The 21,110-nt window shown below is 40.1% G+C and overlaps 1 protein-coding gene across 3 annotated transcripts; it reads right to left on the reverse strand.

Moving 5' to 3' along the window:
• Positions 1-1,808: 1,808 nt before the first annotated feature.
• Positions 1,809-13,783, reverse strand: LOC102079681 (sialoadhesin). 3 transcript variants are annotated; one of them, XM_019356665.2, is made up of 10 exons: positions 13,507-13,783; positions 13,049-13,130; positions 12,699-12,734; positions 10,903-11,020; positions 10,223-10,371; positions 8,925-9,167; positions 6,966-7,235; positions 3,168-3,419; positions 2,883-3,020; positions 1,809-2,008 (listed from the first exon to the last, which is right to left on the reverse strand). In XM_019356665.2, the coding sequence occupies exons 2-10, from the start codon at positions 13,071-13,073 to the stop codon at positions 1,902-1,904; spliced, it is 1,338 nt and encodes a 445-aa protein (XP_019212210.1). In that variant the 5' UTR covers positions 13,074-13,130; positions 13,507-13,783; the 3' UTR covers positions 1,809-1,901. The 3 variants fall into 3 exon arrangements, with proteins under 3 accessions (XP_019212210.1, XP_005464546.1, XP_025761888.1); XM_005464489.4 differs by having other exon boundaries at positions 8,925-9,173; positions 13,507-13,781; XM_025906103.1 differs by lacking the exon at positions 13,507-13,783 and having other exon boundaries at positions 8,925-9,173; positions 13,049-13,222.
• Between the last annotated feature and the right edge of the window lie 7,327 nt (positions 13,784-21,110).

Below are 21,110 nucleotides of genomic sequence, written 5' to 3' on the forward strand. Positions count from 1 at the left end.
AATTGATCCCAAGTATTCAGGAAAATGAATATGATATCAGAGATCAACATGAGGCTGAACTCAACACAAATATGTTCCTAAATAGGCAGCATTTGTGCATATTATTTTACTGTAGCTGTAACTACTGCAGAACTGGCAGATTCCTCCTGCTGTAGTTCCTGCTACACTGGCAAGCATCATTTCTGCTCATGATATTTCATTCAGAAGCAAATCTAGGTTACATGTGCATCTTGCAGCTGCGTCTCTTGCTGGATAGATGTTTTTGGATGGCTGAATGCTTCTACTGTTCTCGCGGTCAAACCTGGGCTTGAAATTCTTCCATGTGTGCTGCCCACAACAAGTTTCTCGTCCCCATCAACTCCATGCTAGCTTCCAGCCTAGCACAATTACTGATCTGTCTGGCATGAATAAACTCAACCAGTCTGTGGCCCAAGTCTTACAACAAAGTAAGAAGTGTTAAATGTGTGAAATCTGAATTCAAGTGAGTGTCAAAACCTGTTTTAATTTCAATATTTTCTCATAGCAAGAAGAACTTATTTTTAAGATTTGAGTTTTTTACCCTTTGGCACCATTTTTCTTTCATAATAGAAGTGAAAACACAGCTAATGGCTGCGTGTTTTTGTTCATTTACATTTACAAACTCTTTTGCTGCGTTACCCATTTCACTGCATAACTACAGATGCTATGAATTACTACAAATACTAAATCTAGAAAGTTGTAAACCCAAATGTAGAAAAAGGAGGCCGATGAAAACTCAAGCGACCATTTAGTGCTTGAGTTTTCCAAAGATAAGCAAGATATAAAAGCCAGAATAAACTAAGGTGTGAGAGGCACAGGAGACAAAGACAGGAGCAGGGGCTCCTCCTGTGCAGGGGCTAACCACTTCAGGGGGTCGACCACGAGGCTGAGCGAGGCCTGAAGACACTTTAGAGCATCCACCTGGACATGGAGAAGGACACATGAGCATCTCTGAAGGTCAAATGAGCAGCCAGCAGTGGGGAGGCTGCACCGGAGACTGGCTGATATCGCAGTTTCTCTGGGGACTGGAAGGGTGGCCAGCAAAATAAATGTTGTGGAAAATATTTGATTGTCTTTTTCTGTTACTTTAAACTCTCTTTCACTTGCTAAGTTAAATTGAGCTGATTTAGTACATTTTCCAATAGCTTTCATGCATTCTGTGATTTTTTTCAGCCAACCATGATTGCACTCAGTTTGGCCTCTCTCTGGTGAGAGGTTCAGGGTTCCTTCTGTGCAGGCTGTCAGTCATCAGACTAAGAAAAACAGACAGCCTGTTTTGTGGTGTGTCAGCATTACATTAAAAAAATATTCAAGATTCAAGAAGTTTATTGTCATATACACCGCACTTTGCAGGTTCCCTTCACACAACTAAATAACAACTAACTAAAATATACATGTTTATGCATCATCAGTTTTAAGCACTGAGTAGGATTGAAGTCAGAATTAAAGTCTGGTGGTGTTTTAATAAACCTCCATCTTTAATATCTCAGAGTCAGTTTCCTGCTGTAGCTCCACAGTCTCCTCTCAGAGATGCAGTGACAAGAAGCCATCAGCAGGTGGCAGCGTAACATCATGATTCTATTCATTTTGAATATACTTCTTCAACCCAGTAAAGTTTTAAACTAACAGTTAAATTGTCCCTTTGCCCTAAAAATAGACCCTATAAATAAAATCTCACCTCTAACCCTGATAACGTTTGTTTCCAGGAAAAGTGCTGCTTCATTTTTCATGTTAACAGGTTGAAGATTTAAACTAAAGAAAACACAAAGCAATGAATTTACAAAAAAAAAAAACATTAAAACTTTATTGATACAGAAATTAAAAACAACATGCAACAAAATTCATGTAAAACCAGGACTTCAAAACATGACAGAGAGTTTAAGTTAGAAATTATGCTCAGTGGTGACGTCAGCCATGACATCATCATATGACTGGTCCTCCTCTTCCTCGGTGGGTGGAGGCATCGTCATGGAAACATGTGAGCTCCTTCCTGTTAGGCGCAAAGTAAGAAATGATAATAATGATGAAACAAACTGTAAATATGAAGAATATTCAAGTCATTTTTCTTTTGAACAATACATTCTTAATTTGAACTTAATTTGACATTGACTGTAGATATTAATTTATTCTTGTCTGACGATAGAGTTGAGCTTCTGTTTTCTCCATCTTAAATAATTTTGGGCCAACAGAAAGTGGGATGGAAAGGGTTAAGACAGAAAAACTGGACCGCGAAAGTGTATTAGACTTTATTTGAATTGCAAATTCTAGTGACTAAAACTAGCATGTGGCTAAACAACTTCCAAACCTAACCCTGGACATGTGAATATCAACACGTTACTGCAGTCCTGCCTGAGGGCCTGAAGATCACGGCTTTTAAATATAAGCTTTCATTCATCCCATTATGTATATTGATTTTGAAAAGTCATTAGCCCATTGGTCCCATTAATCCAGTCACTGACCCCCTCTGTATTTACTGATAAGGAATAATGTGTTTTCTGTGACCCAATGGTGAGTGGTTGCTAGAAGTTGCTGGCAGTCCATAACATGAAACTGGTTGTAAAGAGCTATACATTGAGGACCTCCTTGTATTTAATTTGGTCACTAGCACATTGCAAACGTTGCCTATAATTTGAAAGGAAGACACTAACTTGTCTGCAAATAAATGCCAAATACTTGCCTTTACTTACCTATACCAAATACTTTGATTTTCTCCATCAAAACTGCAATAACTTTGGTTATTCTCTGATTTTTACATAGTAAAAATGTTCACTAACCAGTGTTTTTCTATTCTGGTAAAGATTATAGCAGTAGATCCAACACTACGAGATGGATGGGTGATATTTGAACATAATGATGAGTGTTACCTGCAGACATGCGATATATAGAGACCATGAGGAATGTGGAAATTACATATGGAAAGTACACCAAGATGTAGCGCAGTATTCCCAGAGAAGACAGGTTTTTGTGAGGATCTGAGGTGGGGGCATCAGGATCTTCAGGATCTAGAAACAAACAACAAAGATCTTGCTGGAATAAAGCTCTTTTTATCTTCTCTGTAAACCACAGATTAACAGTCTCTAATACACATCAAAGAAAAAAGACCAAAGTCACCAGTCATGTGATTCCTTAGATTTTCAGTCCTGGCTTACCTATGATGAACAGCCAGCTGAATGCAGACACTCCCACACTCATGTTACACTTGTAGATGCCTTCATGAGACTTTGTGACGTTATAGATGATCATGTGACTTCTAAGCGCAGTCCCAATAATAGATTCATTTTTATAGAAAGTTGCTGGGATGTCGGATTGACTGTTCCTGGATTCACAGAGCAGAGTAACATTATCTCCCTTCATCACGGGGAGGACAGGACTCTGCAGGATTACTGGAGTATATTCTCGTTCTGACAGATAAAAAAACAAAATCTTTGAATAAACGAGTACATGCAATCAAAGGTTAATGAATGGCTGTTTCAATACAGGAAAGAAACAGCTGGCAGAACATGCTATTCAGCTTTATTTATCTAGCACTGTCTGATGAGAGGCAGATAAAATCAAGGTAAATAAAGAAAGTAAACCTTCTTTAATTGCTAAGGTTTCAAGTATCAGGACATAAAATATTCTGGTTCCTTAAAGTTCTTAAAATTAAGTAAATAAAACTTCAGAGGAACTACAAGACATGACATATAAAAAAAAATTAAGCCAGAATAGAGCAACAATGGGTGAGGAAGTATTCTGGGGAGGTGCTACTAGTCAAATGCACTTGATTATTTGATCATCAGCAAGTGTGAGTACTTCTACAAGGTGCAGTTCAATTCAGTTTCATTTTTATTGCAGCAATTTACAACAGTAGTCACTGTCATTGTGGATCATCTGAACATCCTGATAATAATAAATTACAACCGTGCAGATTCTGAGTAATAAATGACTGAATTAGTTTTTTGGCATGAACGTTTTTTGCAAATATGCAGTACTCGCCCTATAAATTTGTTTAATATGTACATGTAAGGACATATCCTGGTCAAAAATGACTCCTTATAGTGTTACTGGAGGCCAAGGTAATCCCACTCAGAGTAAGCATTTGGTTAGATGCAATGTTTCTAACATTTTTAGTGCAATGACAATAATCTTAGTTTCATCTGAATTTAGAAGCAGGGAATTACAGGTTGTGTGTTAGCCCTGCGACAGACTGGCGACCTGTCCAGGGTGTACCCTGCCTCTTCCCCTATGACAGCTGGGATAGGCTCCAGCACCCCCTGCGACCCTGAAAAGGATAAGCGGAAGCGAATGGATGGATGGATGGAATTACAGCTCATCCAGGTCCTTAAGAAGTTCCTGCAGTTTAGATAATCAGTGTGTGTCATCATGGATAGATAAAGCTGGATATTATCTGCACCGCAGTGAAATGTCATGTATGGTATGTCTTCCAATGATAGGAAAAAATATCAAATTGAAATATAATTGATTCCACCACTCAGCCCTGTGGAACTTCATAATAAACCGTCTGTGAAGGTTCTCAGTCATCCAGGTCATCGTAGTCAAAGGAGTTTGCAAAGAAAAGCGTCTGGACTTCTTTAAGTTGCTTGAAGACGTTTCACCTCTCATCCGAGAAGCTTCTTCAGTTCTAAGGTCAAATGGCCGAGAGTCCCAGATTTAAACTGGTTCACCCGAAAGACAAAACTCCAAAACACAGACTGAACAACGTGGTGTATGCTGTACAGTGCAGTGAGGAATGCCCAGACCTCTACATTGGAGAGACCAAACAGCCACTTCACAAGCGCATGGCACAACATAGAAGAGCCACCTCCACAGGACAAGACTCAGCAGTCCATCTGCATCTTAAGGATAAAGGTCACTCTTTTGAGGATGCCAATGTTCACATATTAGACAGAGAGGACAGATGGTTTGAAAGAGGAGTGAAAGAGGCCATCTATGTCCACTGTGAGCGACCATCTTTGAACAGAGGCGGTGGTTTACGACACCAACTGTCTGCCATCTATAATCCAGTTTTGAGTTCCCTCCCCAGACGCCTTAACGCCCACTCACATCCAGGGCCATCTGACCTCAGGAATTCACATGACAATGTGGGGCCAGGTTTCACAATGAGCTCACCCGAAACCCTGGCTGATTAGGTCCCACACCCGGTTTTCACACCTTGGCGCATGTGATTAGAGGATCACCAGGGGGTCCTTTGTCCCTCCTTGGGGGGATACTCCCACTGGGTTTAAATCTGGGACTCTCGGCCATTTGACCTTAGAACTGAAGAAGCTTCTCGGATGAGAGGTGAAACGTCTTCAAGCAACTTAAAGCAGTCCAGACGCTTTTCTTTGCAAACTCCTTTGACTTCATAATAAACCTTTGTGTGTGAAGGGAGCTATTCATTTACATGAAAAAAACAGAGTTTATTAGATAGATATGGTATGATTCAGACCACTGCAGTGCAGTACCTTTAATTTCTATTGCATGTTCTTCTCTGTGTATAAAGTATAGGGTATGTGTATAAAATATTGTGGTCACCTGAGGAAACCTGGGGTTGTTTTTATTGTCTTGATTCAGTGACAAATACTAAGACGTCCAAGTTTACAGAGAACTTTGTATTATAGAGCAGCAAACTCTTCTTCCAGTCTAAATGAAGATCTTCTAGAATAGTGAGGTGCCTTTTTCTCTACAGCTTACAGGTTATCTGCTTTAAGGCACACTTTTGTGAGTTATACCAGGGACTCATGCACTTCTGATTTGAGGCCTGCTTTTTGAATGAAAGCTGTTAAATGTAACACTAACAAGATAATCAGTCTTGTGGGAGTCTAGGTAGCTGTTTTACATTGTGTTGCCGTATGTCATTAAAGAAGATAAAAGTGGAGGATTTACATCCTTAAACTTAGTTACAGGATTTTAAGAAAGACATCTACTGTGATCAAATGTATCAATGGCTTATGCAAAGTCCAGCAGTGAACCCGACTGCAATCCTGTGGGATCTTAAGATAGCTTAAGAGAGCTGTGCACATTAATATTAATTTCCAGTCACCTTTCTCACTCACTATGTGTTAATAGACCTCTCTGCACTGAATCATATCTGTTATTAATCTCTGTCTCTCTTCCACAGCATGTCTTTATCCTGTTTTCCTTCTCTCACCCCAACCGGTCGCAGCAGATGGCCCCGCCCCTCCCTGAGCCTGGTTCTGTTGGAGGTTTCTTCCTGTTAAAAGGGAGTTTTTCCTTCCCACTGTCGCCAAAGTGCTTGCTCATAGGGGGTCATATGATTGTTGGGCTTTTCTCTGTACCTATAAAGCGCCTTGAGGTGACTTTTGTTGTGATTTGGCGCTATATAAATAAAATTGAATTGAATTGAATTAATAAACTGAAACAATGCTGTAAAGAAGAGTTGGCCAACCTATTCTCATGAAGTTGGAAACTATTATTTTGCTGCTATTAACTGTGATCCTGCAAGCAGCAGCATCGTGAGGTGTATTTAGATTTTTCACAGCCTGCTTTTCCAGTTAGTTTTTTGTCGTGACATGGTGCAATAAGTTATGTGTTAATTACTTTTTCTTATTTCCTGGTATGTTAGACCTTAGAAATAAAATATGATGTACTTTGTCTCTACCATTACTGTATCAGCTTTAGAAGTGTGCAGCACTAAAGCTTTGTGACTAATCATGGATTCTGTTAACTAAAAGAAAACAATACATTAGTGAAATAGAAATGCATTTTTTTCTGTTCATCTCGACTATTTTTGTTCATAGTAAAGCATCTATCCACTGAGCTCAGCTGTGAAGCTGTACTCCTCCACTGTTTGTGTGGTTAAAACAAAACGTTTTCATTTAACCATTTTTGTTATAAGAACTTTGACACGTGTCTTACAAACATGACAGTTACATGTTTAGTTTTCTCTCATTCGTATACAGTTTTGAGGGCTTCTGTTTCAAATTAGTTTTTTAAACCGCTCCTACCGTAAACTTTGATGTTAACTGAGTTGCTCCGCTGGTGTGTAGGAGATTCGCACCAGTAAACAGCACTGTCGAGCCCCTTAATTTTGTGGAGGATGCAACCATAGGAAGTAGGTTTTCCCCAGTCTTCACATGCGGACGACACTTGTTTATTAACGGTGCTGAATCTCTTGACTGTCCATCCTTGAACTCCACAGCTCAGATTCAAGTCCTTATACTCAAACATCTGAGCTGAGTTGGGAGACGGTGTGAGAGTGGGAAGGTCAGAATGATCTGGGGACAGAACAAGACTCAGTGTGTTAGAATATGTTCGGCTGTATTCAATGTTTTCCCATTTTCTGTTGTTTTGAGACCGTCTTCTGTTTTACTTATTCACTTTGTTTCTATGATACATATGTCACGACTTTCTTACATTAAAAAAAATGTGACCGAAATTCAATTCATGTATTTATTATGTTGCTGAGCCCCAATCAGAATTCCATTCATGCAGTGTCTTGCAATTAATATGAATATAATATGTAAATTTTAAATCATATACAATGTGTTTTCACCTTTACAAACACCAGTTCAACTGGGCACACATTACAGTGTTACCTTATAAAGCAACATGTTGGATGATGTATTGCAGTGCTACGAATCTCACTGAGACTCCATACACCAAGACAGAAAAACAAGCTGGTAACACAATTTGTTTTACAATAAGATTTTTTTTAATTCACACAAATCCTAATAAATACATGATGTCAGGTACCCAAATCCAAGAATAAAGAATAGATTTTTAGGATGTTCCTTCACCATACTCACAGCCATCCTGTTCATATTTAGAACTGAATGAATCCTGATGAATGCCAGTTAATCTATTTAGATTGTGAGATCACCATCAGTGTATGTGGGCAAAACACAAGTTACTTTGGCTTTATAACTTCTGTGGACTTTGGCTGCATGTCCACTCTTACCCATTCCTTTTTGTTTTGCTGTCTTTGTCCAATTCACTCTATTTCTCAAACTCAGGTTAAAATAACTAAGCAAAAAATAAACCAAAAATCTTAGAAATATGGTATCTAAGCAGATTCATACTCTGGATGGCATTACCTTGGCCTCCAGTAATGCTGTGAGGAACCTTGGAGTCATTTTTGACCAGGACATGTCCTTCAATGCACATATTAAACAAATATGTAAGACTGCTTTCTTCCATTTGCACAACATCTGTAAAATTAGAAATATCCTGTCTCAGAGTGACGCTGAAAAACTAGTTCATGCATTTATTACTTCCAGGCTGGACGACTGTAATTCACTATTATCAGGATGTCCTAAAAACTCCCTGAAAAGTCTTCAGCTAATCGAAAATGCTGCAGCAAGAGTCCTGACAGGGACTAGAAAGAGAGAGCATATTTCTCCTGTTTTGGCTTCCCTTCATTGGCTTCCTGTTAAATCCAGAATTGAATTCAAAATCCTGCTCCTCACATACAAGGTCTTAAATAATCAGGCCCCATCTTATCTTAATGACCTTGTAGTGCCATATCACCCTATTAGAGCACTTCGCTCTCGCTCTGCAGGCCTACTTGTTGTTCCTAGAGTGTTTAAAAGTAGAATGGGAGGCAGAGCCTTCAGTTTTCAGGCCCCTCTTCTGTGGAACCAGCTTCCAGTTTGGATTCAGGAGACAGACACTATCTCTACTTTCAAGAACTTAAAACTTAAAACTTCACTATTTGACAAAGTTGGAATAGGTGACCCTGAATCCTCCCTTAGTTAAGCTGCATTTAGGTGTAGGCTGCTGGGGGATTCCCATGATGCACTGAATGTTTCTTCTTCAGTCATCTTTACCCTCACTATGTGTTTATACAGCTGTCTGGATCCATCCATTCATCTATTTTGTTCACTTATCTGGGTCATGTCACAGGGGCAGCAGCTTAAGCAGACAGCAGGAGTTTTGTTATTTAGTGAAATGACTTTGTTCCTTACCTTGTATCAGCAGCCAGCTGGATGGTGATTCCCCATGACCACTTATGTAACATTTGTAGGAACCTTGATCAGATTTAGATGCTCGGTAGATGGTCGTGTGGTTTGCAGTTTCACTTTTGATGGGCTGATCATCTTTAAAGAAATTAGCAGGAAGGTTGGAGGGATTCTTTGTTCTACAGAGCAGAGTGATCTTATCTCCCTCCACCACAGGGGCAGCAGGACTCTGCAGGATCACTGGGTTCTCTAAACCTACAGAAAAATGAAAAATGTTGTTGTGTGATTTCAGGTGAGGAGACAGCCTACGGGGAAGAGGTGACTGGCCTAGAACAATTATGCTAACAAAATCAGCTATCTCTGAATCTCTGCAGGAAAGAAATTAGGTCACTGTGGTTTACAGAGAAGGACTGGGGGTGTTGCCTCCAGTGGTCACTTTTAAATGTCAGTCGTGTCCACAAACACAGAGACTTCACATGGACTCTATACACAACTGATATTCAACAGGCCCAGTGGGATCATTTTTGGTAATGTTAAAAAGTATTTTAGCTGCTTTTAAAAATTATTTTATTTGAGCATCCCAGTTTAGGTAACCTAACACTGCACAGGTTAGCTACCAACCTCATAGAGGTTAATCAGGCATCCATTTCTAAAACAGATCATGCAGCAAGAAATGTGCAGCATTAAAGATCATTTTTTCCACATGCAGTGAGCTTACTGACATAACATGCAACATTAGCTCTGGTTGGCTGTGGCATCGAAAGTAGAGCAGGTCGCTGCTGATCAGAAACACATCAAAGAGCTACAGCTCACAGACTTTATCTAGCATGTTAAATGTTAGACTGAGAAAGTGTGGCTTGTTTGGAGCTGTAGCCCTGAGCCAGACCATCAACCAAAAGGTTGGTGGTTTAATCCCTGACTGCACCAGTCTGAATGCCAAATGTTAAGTTAGTCAGTAGTGCTTGTGTTAATGGGAGAATGAAGCAAGTTGTGTATAAAAATGAGTCCATTTAACTGAAGTGAACCTTTTTGGTTTATATTGATGTGCTTCCCTTTATCACAACTAGTTCCCTGTAAAACACTGACGTGTATAGTAACAGTGTTACAGACTGTATTGACTTATTTGCAAATGTTGCAAAACTATTGGAGAGAGAAGAGCTGATTCACACATGAATGAGTCACATTAAATTTCATAGCAAGTCTGCGGTTTGAGTAGCTCTATTGTCCTGAAACAGGAAGCAGGAGGACTGAGTATATGTAGCTTCTCCTTCAGGCATGCTGAAATACAGTTTAATGAATCTTACCATTGACAGTGATGCTGATGGCGTTGCTGCTGTGACCGTGTGTGGACTGGCACCAGTAAACCCCGGAGTCTGAATGTGTGACTCTCTTAATTTCACAGGTAGAGGAAGTTTGAATACCCCAGCCTGATGTGCAGTCAGACACTTTCAATCTGAGGAAACATTTGTATTAGTCATTTACACATGTAGAATAACCTGATTCTCAACTTCATTTTTAGATGACTAATGAATAAACTAATTATCTAATTCAGTACTATACTGGATACATTTTACAATCCAAAGTTGTAAATTATGCAAAAAAAATTCTCAAACCAGGCATTTTACCAGACGCCTCCTGACTCTCACTGTCACTCATAAAGTACTTTGGTGCTCTGATTCACCAGTCAAATATCAGTTTGTCAGCAGTTTGTTATGAGACTGTTGGAATCTGCTCTTTATTTTGCTGATTGCTTTTCTTTAACATCTCCTTTTATTTGCTTTCAGTCTCCAGTTAGGTTAATTCACTGAAAACAACTCTATCAGGTTTAGACACTGAAACCTTCTTGGGTTCACTTAGAAATGATTGCCTTCCTGCACAACAGCAACAGCAACTGAAAAGACAAATTAGCTGAGTGAAACATAAAAAGCGGTCTCCCTTTAACATGCCAGTTTTGTGATTTTTGTTATTTAAGCAGTAAACTGACTCTTTTTTTGCTGGGGATCTCCACACTGTCCATTCACCGGAGTTGATCCGCTCACAGCTCAGACTGATGTGCTCGTACTCGAAAAACTGGGACCAGTTGGGAGTGACCTTCAAAGAGGCTGAGAGAGACAGAGACACAATTGGTTTCTTTTTTTTTCAGTCTTAATGTTTGTTTTGACCCAGGCTAGGGGTACAGGAGCACAACATAAGTGTTTGAAAGGAAGACGACCCCGCTGTGGTCCCCAAAGCCATACCCAGAAACAAATTTACAAGTTAAGGTGATTTTATTGCTACCAAACTGAAAGCTTTAACTCTGGGGTGAACAAAGGCCAAAGTAACAGACAAAACAAGCTATTCCAAAGGTTTGGTGCACATTGGCTGCTATCTGGCTTGTATGTTTAGAGACCTGCACAGCCTGCCACAAAACTTCATAATATGTCAAGAGGTGTGCAGTGATTAATCGAGTGAGTGTTAGTGAGTGAGTGTTGACAGCCATCTGCATTTCTGTCAGTGGTGTTTGGGAGCTGGTAAAAATCAGTGAGAAATGTACCATCATACCTGGAGAGAAAAACACATCATCAGCGACATCTCTACATAATCCACTCAGATCCATAAACAGTCGGTGAGTGCAGTAAATGCGTGATTTTTAAGGCACTTTACATTGTTACCATCCTACGTGTGAACAGTAGTTGAACAGTCGACCCCGTGCTGAGAAAGCTTCCTCCACTACAGACTCTGGTGTTATGTAAATTCATGCAAACTTTGGCCTAAAGAAAGCGCGTCTTTCTCTGTTCAACCTGCACCAATAAGAACTGTGCCACCTAAGTAGACTCACTTCCTGTTTCCTTCCCATGCAATGGCCTAAAGAAAATAAGCATGTGGTTCTTTTAGGCTTTCCGAACATCATTGGCTGAAATTGCTCAAATTCGGATGTGGACATTTTTCAGCTCAGTGCTGTTTCTGAGGGGTTATTATTTTAGACCAGATGTTAACCAAAGTGAATAAATGTACTCAGTGAATTAATCAAAAACCCAGAGAGTTACCAAGTTAGTGAAACAGTGTAACAACTGAGCTTTGCAATTGCTGTTGTTATCATAATGAGTCTGAGAGATCTGATGATGGTGGGCTTCACTTCATACACTCACAGAAGAAATGTAATTAACAGAACTCATTTGTTATGTAGCCCCACAGCGGTAATAAACAGTAAAGAAAGCAGTTATTTGTTCTTGTGCTCTGATCGGACATTTATCAGCTGTGTGACATGTTGTCTCACAGATCACTGGTGGAAAATGAATGTGGTTACCAAGGGGCACGCATGTGTCTGCGTTGAGCTATGGCTACGATAAGAATGCTTGATTTGGTAAAAGATACTTCAACATAAGGCTAGGGGACCTTCATCAGTGAGGCAACTGAGTTTTTTAGTTTTGTTTGGTGATTGATGGTGGTTGTTTTTGATTGATTGACTGTTATTTCCAATCTGTAAATATGAATCATAAAGTAGCAGAAAATACAATGAAAACATTGGGCTTTAGTATTTTGCTTTAGGAGCCTGTGTTGGTGTCACTAGGAAGAAAAACCTGATTCTGCAGGCAGGAAACAGTTGGTGAGGGGCAGTTTGAAGATTTTTAGATTAGAGAGGAAGATGTTCGCAACAACATCTCAATGCAAGTCAAGAACAGTCAAGAACTACTTCTAAAAGTTCACTTTGTCTAAAAAACTGATAAAATGCTAACACACACACGGACACACAGACACACAGACACACACATGCAGACATAAACAGGGCTTGAACCTTACCACGACTCTGGGCTGACGTCCGGCAGATGCTTAACACTGAAATGAAAGTCAAAGTCAAACCACACAGTGTGTAAGTGTTTCTAAAAACTCTCATTCATGTCACACAAACATAAAATCACTAAGTTTCATTTGCAATTCTTAACTTTAAGACATCTGATAACTTTAAACTTTCATACTACAGCAATTCAGTCTGTCACAGAACTGTGTGTAGTAAAAAGAACCTTATACGTTATAACGAGTTATTTATCAACAAAGAACTCAAAACACACCTCTGTGCATTTTAATCTACAATACTTTTGCAGTATTGTGTGACGAGAAGTTTAGGTTGTTAATTTTTGTTCTGTACTTACAGAGGAGAAGCAGAATTGCCTTCATAGCGTCTGCACGCTGCAGTTTCACTGACCGTTTTGTAGCAAAAGTGGCGACAACATCCTGTTAAAGAAACCACACGGTGGTGAGGGGGAGGAGGATGTGAGTTCAAACCAAAAAGAACATCAAAAAATATTTTTTAAAGGCATTTAAGAAGAAATCCTTTATCTGGTATAGCACATTATGTTAATGTGTTTGTAAACAGAGGGAACACGGAAAAACAAAACATGATTCACATCCTCTTGTTCTGACACCAAACTTTGAAAAAAACAAAAGATAAATGCAAGCGGGAACTGAGACATGAAACAGCCAGCTGTTCATTAGAAGCCATCGAATGCTTTTATGAAAGGAATAAAGTGAGGACTTTTTTGTGGTTAATATAATATGAATATAATAATCTGCCGGTTGTAGCTGATAGATTTCAGCACATCTTTCTTACCTGCCTGGTATAAGTTTGCTCCTTCCTGGAACATAGGGGGAGAGCTCGTTACTCCAAGTCGCAAAGTCTATTTGAAGTTGCTCTGTGAATCCACCCATCTTTTAAACCAGCTTAGTATCAAGTGTCATGAAGACAACACTGAACTGCCAAAAGCTGCTGTTCCTGTAATGTCCACTTAAGAAGTGAGACATGAGTCATACTCATAGTTTCCCTTGTTAAAATGTCAGTTATACAGCAGAAAGTGGTCGGTATTCTTGTAGGCTTGCTGCCTGTACCCAGAGGGTTTCTTCCCGTGACGTCAGATATTTGAATGAGCCAGGAACAGAGTGAAGAGTTCATTCATATCAGAAGGACTCAGTGTAGAGCTGCCAATCATCCTCATAGCCGGTTCAGGTGGTTCAGAAATCTCATTAGGATCCCTACCAGGCCCCTCCTGGGTAAGGTATTCTGGGCATGTCCTACCAAGAGGAGGCTATGGGCTGAAGAGACCTCTTGGCTGGTCTGGGATGAATGGATGGATGGATGGATGGATGGATGGATTTATGGATGGATGGATTTATGGATGGATGGATGGATGGATGGATGGAAAAAATCTGTCTAGTCTAATAGCTAATTTCTCCCTTCATAACAAATGAACAGGTTAATTGTACTGTCTCACCTGGCATCCAGTTTTGATGATTTTCTTGGGTTTTATTGCGCCTTCACTTGTGTAAACAGCTATAAACTGATCAAGAACCAAAAAGTACAATGTTGCAATGGATTTAGCAAATGATGTGATGGAGTACAACATGGCTTCTTGGTTTTTATTTTTAATTTTTTTTTCATTTTAAACTTTTCACTTTAAATGAACCAATATGTTTATTAACTTGTGTTGTTATACAATATATCATTGGATACACAGAGCTGTCACTGAACCACTTTGAAGCTTCCACTGTGGACTAAACATATAGACCAGCCGTACATGTTCTTCACGACACACTCAGACAACTATTATCAGTATTGGACTGAAAATAATAACTTTATTTAAATTGTGGACAGTATATCAAATTAACATGGTGTCTGAGGTCAAATAAATACAGGATGATGAAAAGATGATGATGAAAAATACAATTGTAGAGATGATTATAATTGGTTAAAATTTGGTAATAACAAGTTATTATCTAGTGAGTGTGCAGTTTTCTCACTTTGATAGTAAGATCCACCCTTACCAACCTCATGCGGTTTCAAAATACCAAGATTATGATGTAAATATAGCTCGAGGCCTCATACATGGACTTCACATGGACCTGCATGTTTCTGCTCTACCTCAGTAATGATGTAATGGCAGCTATGTCCATTGCACATACTTTCACATACTTTCTCACTTGGTTTACGGCAAATACAACCCAATGGTTACCTAAAGGTTAAATGAATACAGAAATCACAAACAGAAAGAAGTTACATTAAACAGTTAAATCCAAACTTTCTTTGTGCCAACAAGTCTTGACTGACTTTCTTTCTTGTGGCCATCTGGACAAAATGCTACTCATGTCACTGCTGTTCAGTAATACTTTTCTCTTTAGATGTCTTCCACCCACAGTCATGCATCTGGCTTCCTGAAAATAGCCACAGGTTTGCACTATTGTTGCAAAACTGTGACAAGTATTTACCGCAGTATGTAAAGAATATGGTATCTTAATTTATTCATTCCTCTCTTTTTTAAGTTTGTTGACAAGTCAATCAACCTTGTCATTAGCACCTGTGCTTGATGCATTGACTGAGACAGCAATATCAGCTCAACCCATCAAGGGCATCCCCAGAAGCTGTTAACAAGACCATACAAAGCATTTTATGTAATGATATTCACCTTATTTGGCACTTTACAGTTACGTTTTTGCAGCTCACATCACTCAAAGGTATTAAGTATGCTAATACTATTAAAACTGATATTGGTGCATCTATGCAAGAAGCAGACACACTTCCACTTTATAAGGGTTTTTCTTTCCACTGGTGTTTGTCTGACTGACTGTGGTTATGACTGAGGATGTACTGTTTGAGGTTACAAGCAGAAACAGGAAACACACACTTTCTGTGTTATAAGACTGAAGTCTCACTTGAAATCCCTTGAAAGTGATATCTATGACCAACGCAGAAAGTATAGAGACATAGTATTTATTGGCATCTGCCAATTTTACATAATATTACTATGTTTATGGGATGTTTCTGTATAGATTAAAGGCTGAAACCCATTTGTTTTATATTAGATAGATATTGGTTCAGTACCAGTATCACACAAGATCCCCAAGAATGTTTGACAGAAATATTGGACTTAAAATGTGTGAGTGATTGTTTTTCTCACCTATTCTGCAGACTACACTGGCTCTTTGGTTCCTGTGGTAATGTGTTAAGTGTGGTGTGAACTGTTCACAAAACTAATAGGTTTCTGAGGTCTTGGTTTGAATGCCTGATCTATGTGATATTGCCATGTTTGCTTTTTTAAACCAGACATACTGTAGTGAATTACCTCTGTGTGGGCTTCCTCTAAAGCACACCTTGTTGTATCATCATTACAAACACTAATGCAAAACACTAGAAACTACTTGAAGATAAGCTCAGGATGAAAAATACTCAAGTCTTGGTGAGAGAAAGCAGTGGATCCTGTGGTTAACACCATACTTAACTTTGCTCTAACAATGTTTTTAGCCCTGTTAGATGTGGTCACGTGAGGTCATGAGAAGGTCAGGGCTGTGTGTGTGTGTTGCAATTTTGATGACTTATTAGTAGGGGAGGGTTTAAAAAATCTATTTTCCTATTCAAATTGATTTAAGCTTAAATAACACGATATCGAGTCATTAAAACCTGAATCGATTTTGAAATATAAATGTATTTTGTCAGAAAGGCCAGAATCTCAGGTTAAAGCTCACAAAACTATTTCAACAACCACCAAACAGCTAAAACAGCAAATGAGGGCAGGTAAACGGATTCTACACAAAGATGTAACACAAAGCGCGGATCGTTCACCCAGCATACATACATGCATTCATACATACATACATACGTACATGGACACACCATCGGTGCCAAAAGGCGACATCTCACAGACTCTGATGCTGCAGGTTTTATCTTTCTCCAAATAAAAGTCACTGAACCGGCAGCAAAAGATTATTGAAACTACGCTTCACATTTAATAAACATCATAACTCGCTCTTACTTTTGCTGTTTTGCTTGCACCACGATAAAATCCCACTTCCTGCACAGCTCTCTCTCTCTCTCTCCCTCTCTCTCTCTGTAGTTCAAGAACAGTTTCACATCTCAAATCTCTGTTTTCTGCATTATTTGATTGCAGTCTACCATTCTTTTTTAAAAAATGACCTCAGACAAGAAAGCCTAATTTCTGCTGTTTAATACCGAAGAAATTTAACCTTTTTAAAATTATACCAAAATGCAAAACGCTTAGTTGTGTCTGTAATTAAACCTCAAGGTTGCCACAAGGTTTAATGTTGTAAGCTTATTGATGATAAGTATTTATTAGGCTTTGCATTAAAGCTGCACATGTAAATCACAGTTGATCACTATGACATAGAATATAATTACAGTATGCATAATCATTACTGGTACAAGCATCCAGGCTGGCAGCCATACTCAGTGATGTAATCTGATGGATGAGTCTGGGTTTGACGGTTGCCAGGGGAACGGTACCTATTTCAATGCCAAGTGCCAAGTGTAAAGTTTGGTGAGGGGTGGGGGGGTAGGCTTCTGCAAAGCCTTTGAAGACAGGTTGAAGTTGTTGTAGTTGCAAAGGTGGGCCGATGTCATCTTAAGCCCTATGGATTTCACTCAAGGTCATATGTGTGAGATAAGAGATAAGAGATAAGAGTTGTTTTTCTTACTGTTTGTCAGGGACCCAGGGTCCATGAGCAGTGTGGACTCTCATTATATTATTATTATCTCATTATTATTATTATTATTATTATTATTATTATGTGTGTTTTAGCCACACTGTGCTGCTGTTCTGGGTTCTGTATGTATAGGCAGGTGTGTGCGTGTGTGTGTGTGGGCGGATGCAGTTGTATCCTGTAGGTCGGGTGACAGGCACCTTCAGGCCTGGTGGGTGTGGCCATGCTAGGGGGCTGGCCACACCTGAAGACCATGCCACGCACCTGCTGCTGATGAGGCTCGTCGGGGGACCTATTTAAGAGCATGAGGGAGCTCCCACTGATGTGGGATTATTGCGTGAGACTCCATGTCAGTCTTCTAGCTTAGTTAAAAGTCAGTGAGTGTATGCCTGCAAGCTTGTGTGTCCTTATGACTGCCTCTGTTATTTTTTCCCCCAGGCGAAGCATGGAACGGCAGAGAGCAGCGAGCATGGGGAGTACGGAGACACTGAAGCGGAGAGCACAAAACACAGTCTTTTGGGAGAAGAGGGGATTTAGTGTTTTAACATTTACTTCATTGTAAATAAAAACACTGTTAACCTCACAGAGTCCAGCGTTTGGGTCCTCCTTCCCCACTTTCCCATGTTCTGCTATACAGACAGTGACACTGTTGTTCTGTATAGACCCCAAAATGCCAGGATGGAGGCCACATCTCAACAGCTGTAATCCTGGAAACTGGAGCACCTCACTGGTTTCTCCTTATTTTTCCTAACCATTTATCCAGTCATGCTCACAGTCTAGTTTGGGCCTTTTCCAGCCCACAAAGTGAGAAGGGCAAATTTTACTCAGCACTTTGGTCAGTGGTTGCAGTTTTTAAAGTGGGTGGCTCTCAGTCCAGCATTGGGCTAAAACAGAGTGAATATTCACTGTCACATCCACATGTAATTAAAGTCTGGCAGTATTTTAATAAATCTCCATCTTTAATATCACATGGCTTCAGTTCCCTGATTTAGCTCCACAGTCTCTTCTCAGAGATGGATAACCCGAGTACTGACAGAAAGCAGGCAGCAGGGGGCAGCATATCGCCAGGTTCTGTACACCGTGACCTACAGCCTCAAACCCATACAGAGTCAACGAGGCAGTTAAAATTCAAAAAGAGTGTGCAAATAAACGTCTACATTTAACTCTGATCATTTCTATTGCTAGGACAAATACTGCTTTATCTTAAATAAAACATACTATGTTATGAGGTCAGATTTGTTTTTATTGATAAAACATTGAAAAAAAGGAAATCAACCAAAACAAGAAATTGCTGAAAAGAGAAAACAGATCAGGAAACAGAACATTTTTAATAGGGCTGTTGTTTCTTTGGGACAGGAACAATGATGGACTCTTTAAAGCACGTCGGAATCTCAGCTTTGTTATGATAGTGGTGACGCCAGCCATAACATCATCCTCGTCTTCCTCAGTGGGTGAAGACATCATTCTGGAACCAAGTCACTTCCTGTTAGATGTACAGTAAGTAATAACTGTTTAAAACAAAATGTAAATAAAGTTAAAATTCAGTGATTACATTTTAACCCACACAATGAGGACAAACACCATCTTTTTAACCTTTTAATACTAATTGCTGTATATTTAAAAAATAATATGCCAAAACTATCCATGCTTGATAGCCAGCCATGATAGCCGGGAATTGGACCACCAGTGAGGTGGTGTGTGTATGCGTGGCATTCTTGGGTTTGTTTTCTTTGTGGGATCCCCAGCACACCTGCGGTGCATCAGATGTCATCAGAGGTAGCGTTTTTAAAGAGCTGTGCAACAAACTTCTGGTATCAGAGTATTGTCGCTTTCACAAGTGGTAACGTGTTTTTCGTAAAGACTCTCGAGATTGACGCTACATCTGCTAAATTTTCAGGATACGTCTCCTTGCCGGTTTTCTCCTTCACTAGCCTGTCCCACTGCCCGCTCGCCTGCCTGTGGTTTGGGAGATTGTGTTCCCTGATATGAAACGGATATCTGCCTCGCCTCTGCCTGTAGTTCCAGAAGGTCTGCACCCACGTCTGTATTTTCAGTTCTGTCAAGTAAGCTCTCCAGTTCTTCCCATTCGCATACGTTTTTGCTCTCGGCTTTCGGAGTCACCCCCTTAACTCTTTTTTGTCCTTCTTCCTTAGAAGAAAGAAGAAGGACGCCAATCCTCCCGCACGTCCCGGTTCTGTTTTGTTTTGTCCCAATCCTCACACGTTTACCCTGTCACTGTAAATAGCGCCTCCAACCCTGGTGCCGTTGTTGTGCCAAAAAGTGATTGCCTGCCAAAAACTGATTTTCGGTATTTGCCAAAAACTGATTGCTCGTATTTAAACTGCTATAAGTAACTTGTTGGGCTATAATATGTGAAACATATGTCAAATGCATCCCCCATGGATGACATAAAGTCATCTTGAGCCACAAACAACATTCGTGTAGCAAGGTAGAAGCTGCAATCAGTTTTTGGCAGTGACTTTTATATAACCTTTATTTATGCAGTTAAAAAAAATCTCGTTAACATTAACAATGTCTTTTGTAAGAGTAAGTTGGCCAAGAGGACAGCAGAAATGGCAGCAAATATTACAATAATTCTGTAAAAATATTTTAAGTGGGGATAAAGGATCGGATTGGTTATAATGTAAGTACAATAACACAGAGTTAAAGTTACTTGAAAAACAGAATTTTTTAACTCTATATATAACCCCTTTGTAAACCCTGTTCACCAAAGTCTATTTACCAACATACGTAAAAATATTACACATAAAAAAAATACACAGAAATATTGGAAATCAGTTTTTGGCAGACAATCACTTTTTGGCACAACACCGTTCGCGGGGGAGCTGCGTCGTTGTGGGCGTTTTTTGATTCAGGATTCCCTGCTCTTTAGCGTTTCCCTCCCTGCTGGAGGGCTCCAGCAAGACAGTCAATCAGTAGCTGAGTTTTCCAACAATTTCCACGGTAAAGCCGTCGAGACTGGGTAAGGCGATAACTTATTGCGCGAGGCGTTCATCGGCGGGTTAAACGAACGCATGAGCTTGCTACCCGCAATGAACCTGAAAATTTTGAGGCTCTTGTTAGCCTGGCCATTTATATTGACAACTGCCTTCACGAGAGAGAGAGAGAGACAGAGAGAGAGGGGGGGAGCAGGTGCCATGTTGAGTTGGGAGAGAACGTTTCGATGCAAGAGGTCTCCCAGGCTCCTCTTACTCCCGGTCGAGTCTATGCAGGGTCTCCTCCATCTGACAATACGGAGGAGCCGATGCAGCTGGGTCGAATGAGGCTTACTCCTGAGGAGCGTTGGAGGAGGTTTGAGGGGCAGTTATGCTTATATTGCGGTCAGCCAGGTCATTTTGTTTCTACCTGCCGGGTTCAGTCAAAAGGTGGCACCCACAAGTAACTGTTGGGGCACTGGTGGGTGGCACTTCCTCTCTTTCGCGGGTTCCCCGCATGGAGCTCCCCGCTATCGTGAATGACTCAACCGGAACTTACTCTACTCAAGCACTCTTAGATTCTGGACAGCAGAACCTTATTGACGGTGGCCTTGTGCATTGTCTTGCCATTGAGACGTGCCCCTGGATGTCCCCATCTCCTTTACTGCCCTTATAGGACAGTCGCTGCCCTCTGTCACGCATGAGACTTAACCTGTTTCATTAATACTTTCCGGTAATCATCGCAAGCTCCTCCTGTCCTGTGTTTGTTTTTTTTTTTTTTGTTTTTTTTTCC

The sequence above is a fragment of the Oreochromis niloticus genome, linkage group LG3 (genome assembly GCF_001858045.2).
Source record: "Oreochromis niloticus isolate F11D_XX linkage group LG3, O_niloticus_UMD_NMBU, whole genome shotgun sequence".
NCBI classification, from domain to species: domain Eukaryota; kingdom Metazoa; phylum Chordata; class Actinopteri; order Cichliformes; family Cichlidae; genus Oreochromis; species Oreochromis niloticus.

Coding starts and splice junctions, on each gene's coding strand:
- LOC102079681 (XM_005464489.4), bottom strand. CDS start 13,073: ATGAAGGCAATTCTGCTTCTCCTCT. Junction 10,372..10,902: donor AGATCCCCAGCAAAAAAAGA/GTCAGTTTACTG, acceptor ATGTTTCCTCAG/ATTGAAAGTGTCTGACTGCA. Junction 3,420..6,965: donor AGTTAACATCAAAGTTTACG/GTAGGAGCGGTT, acceptor TTTATCTGTCAG/AACGAGAATATACTCCAGTA.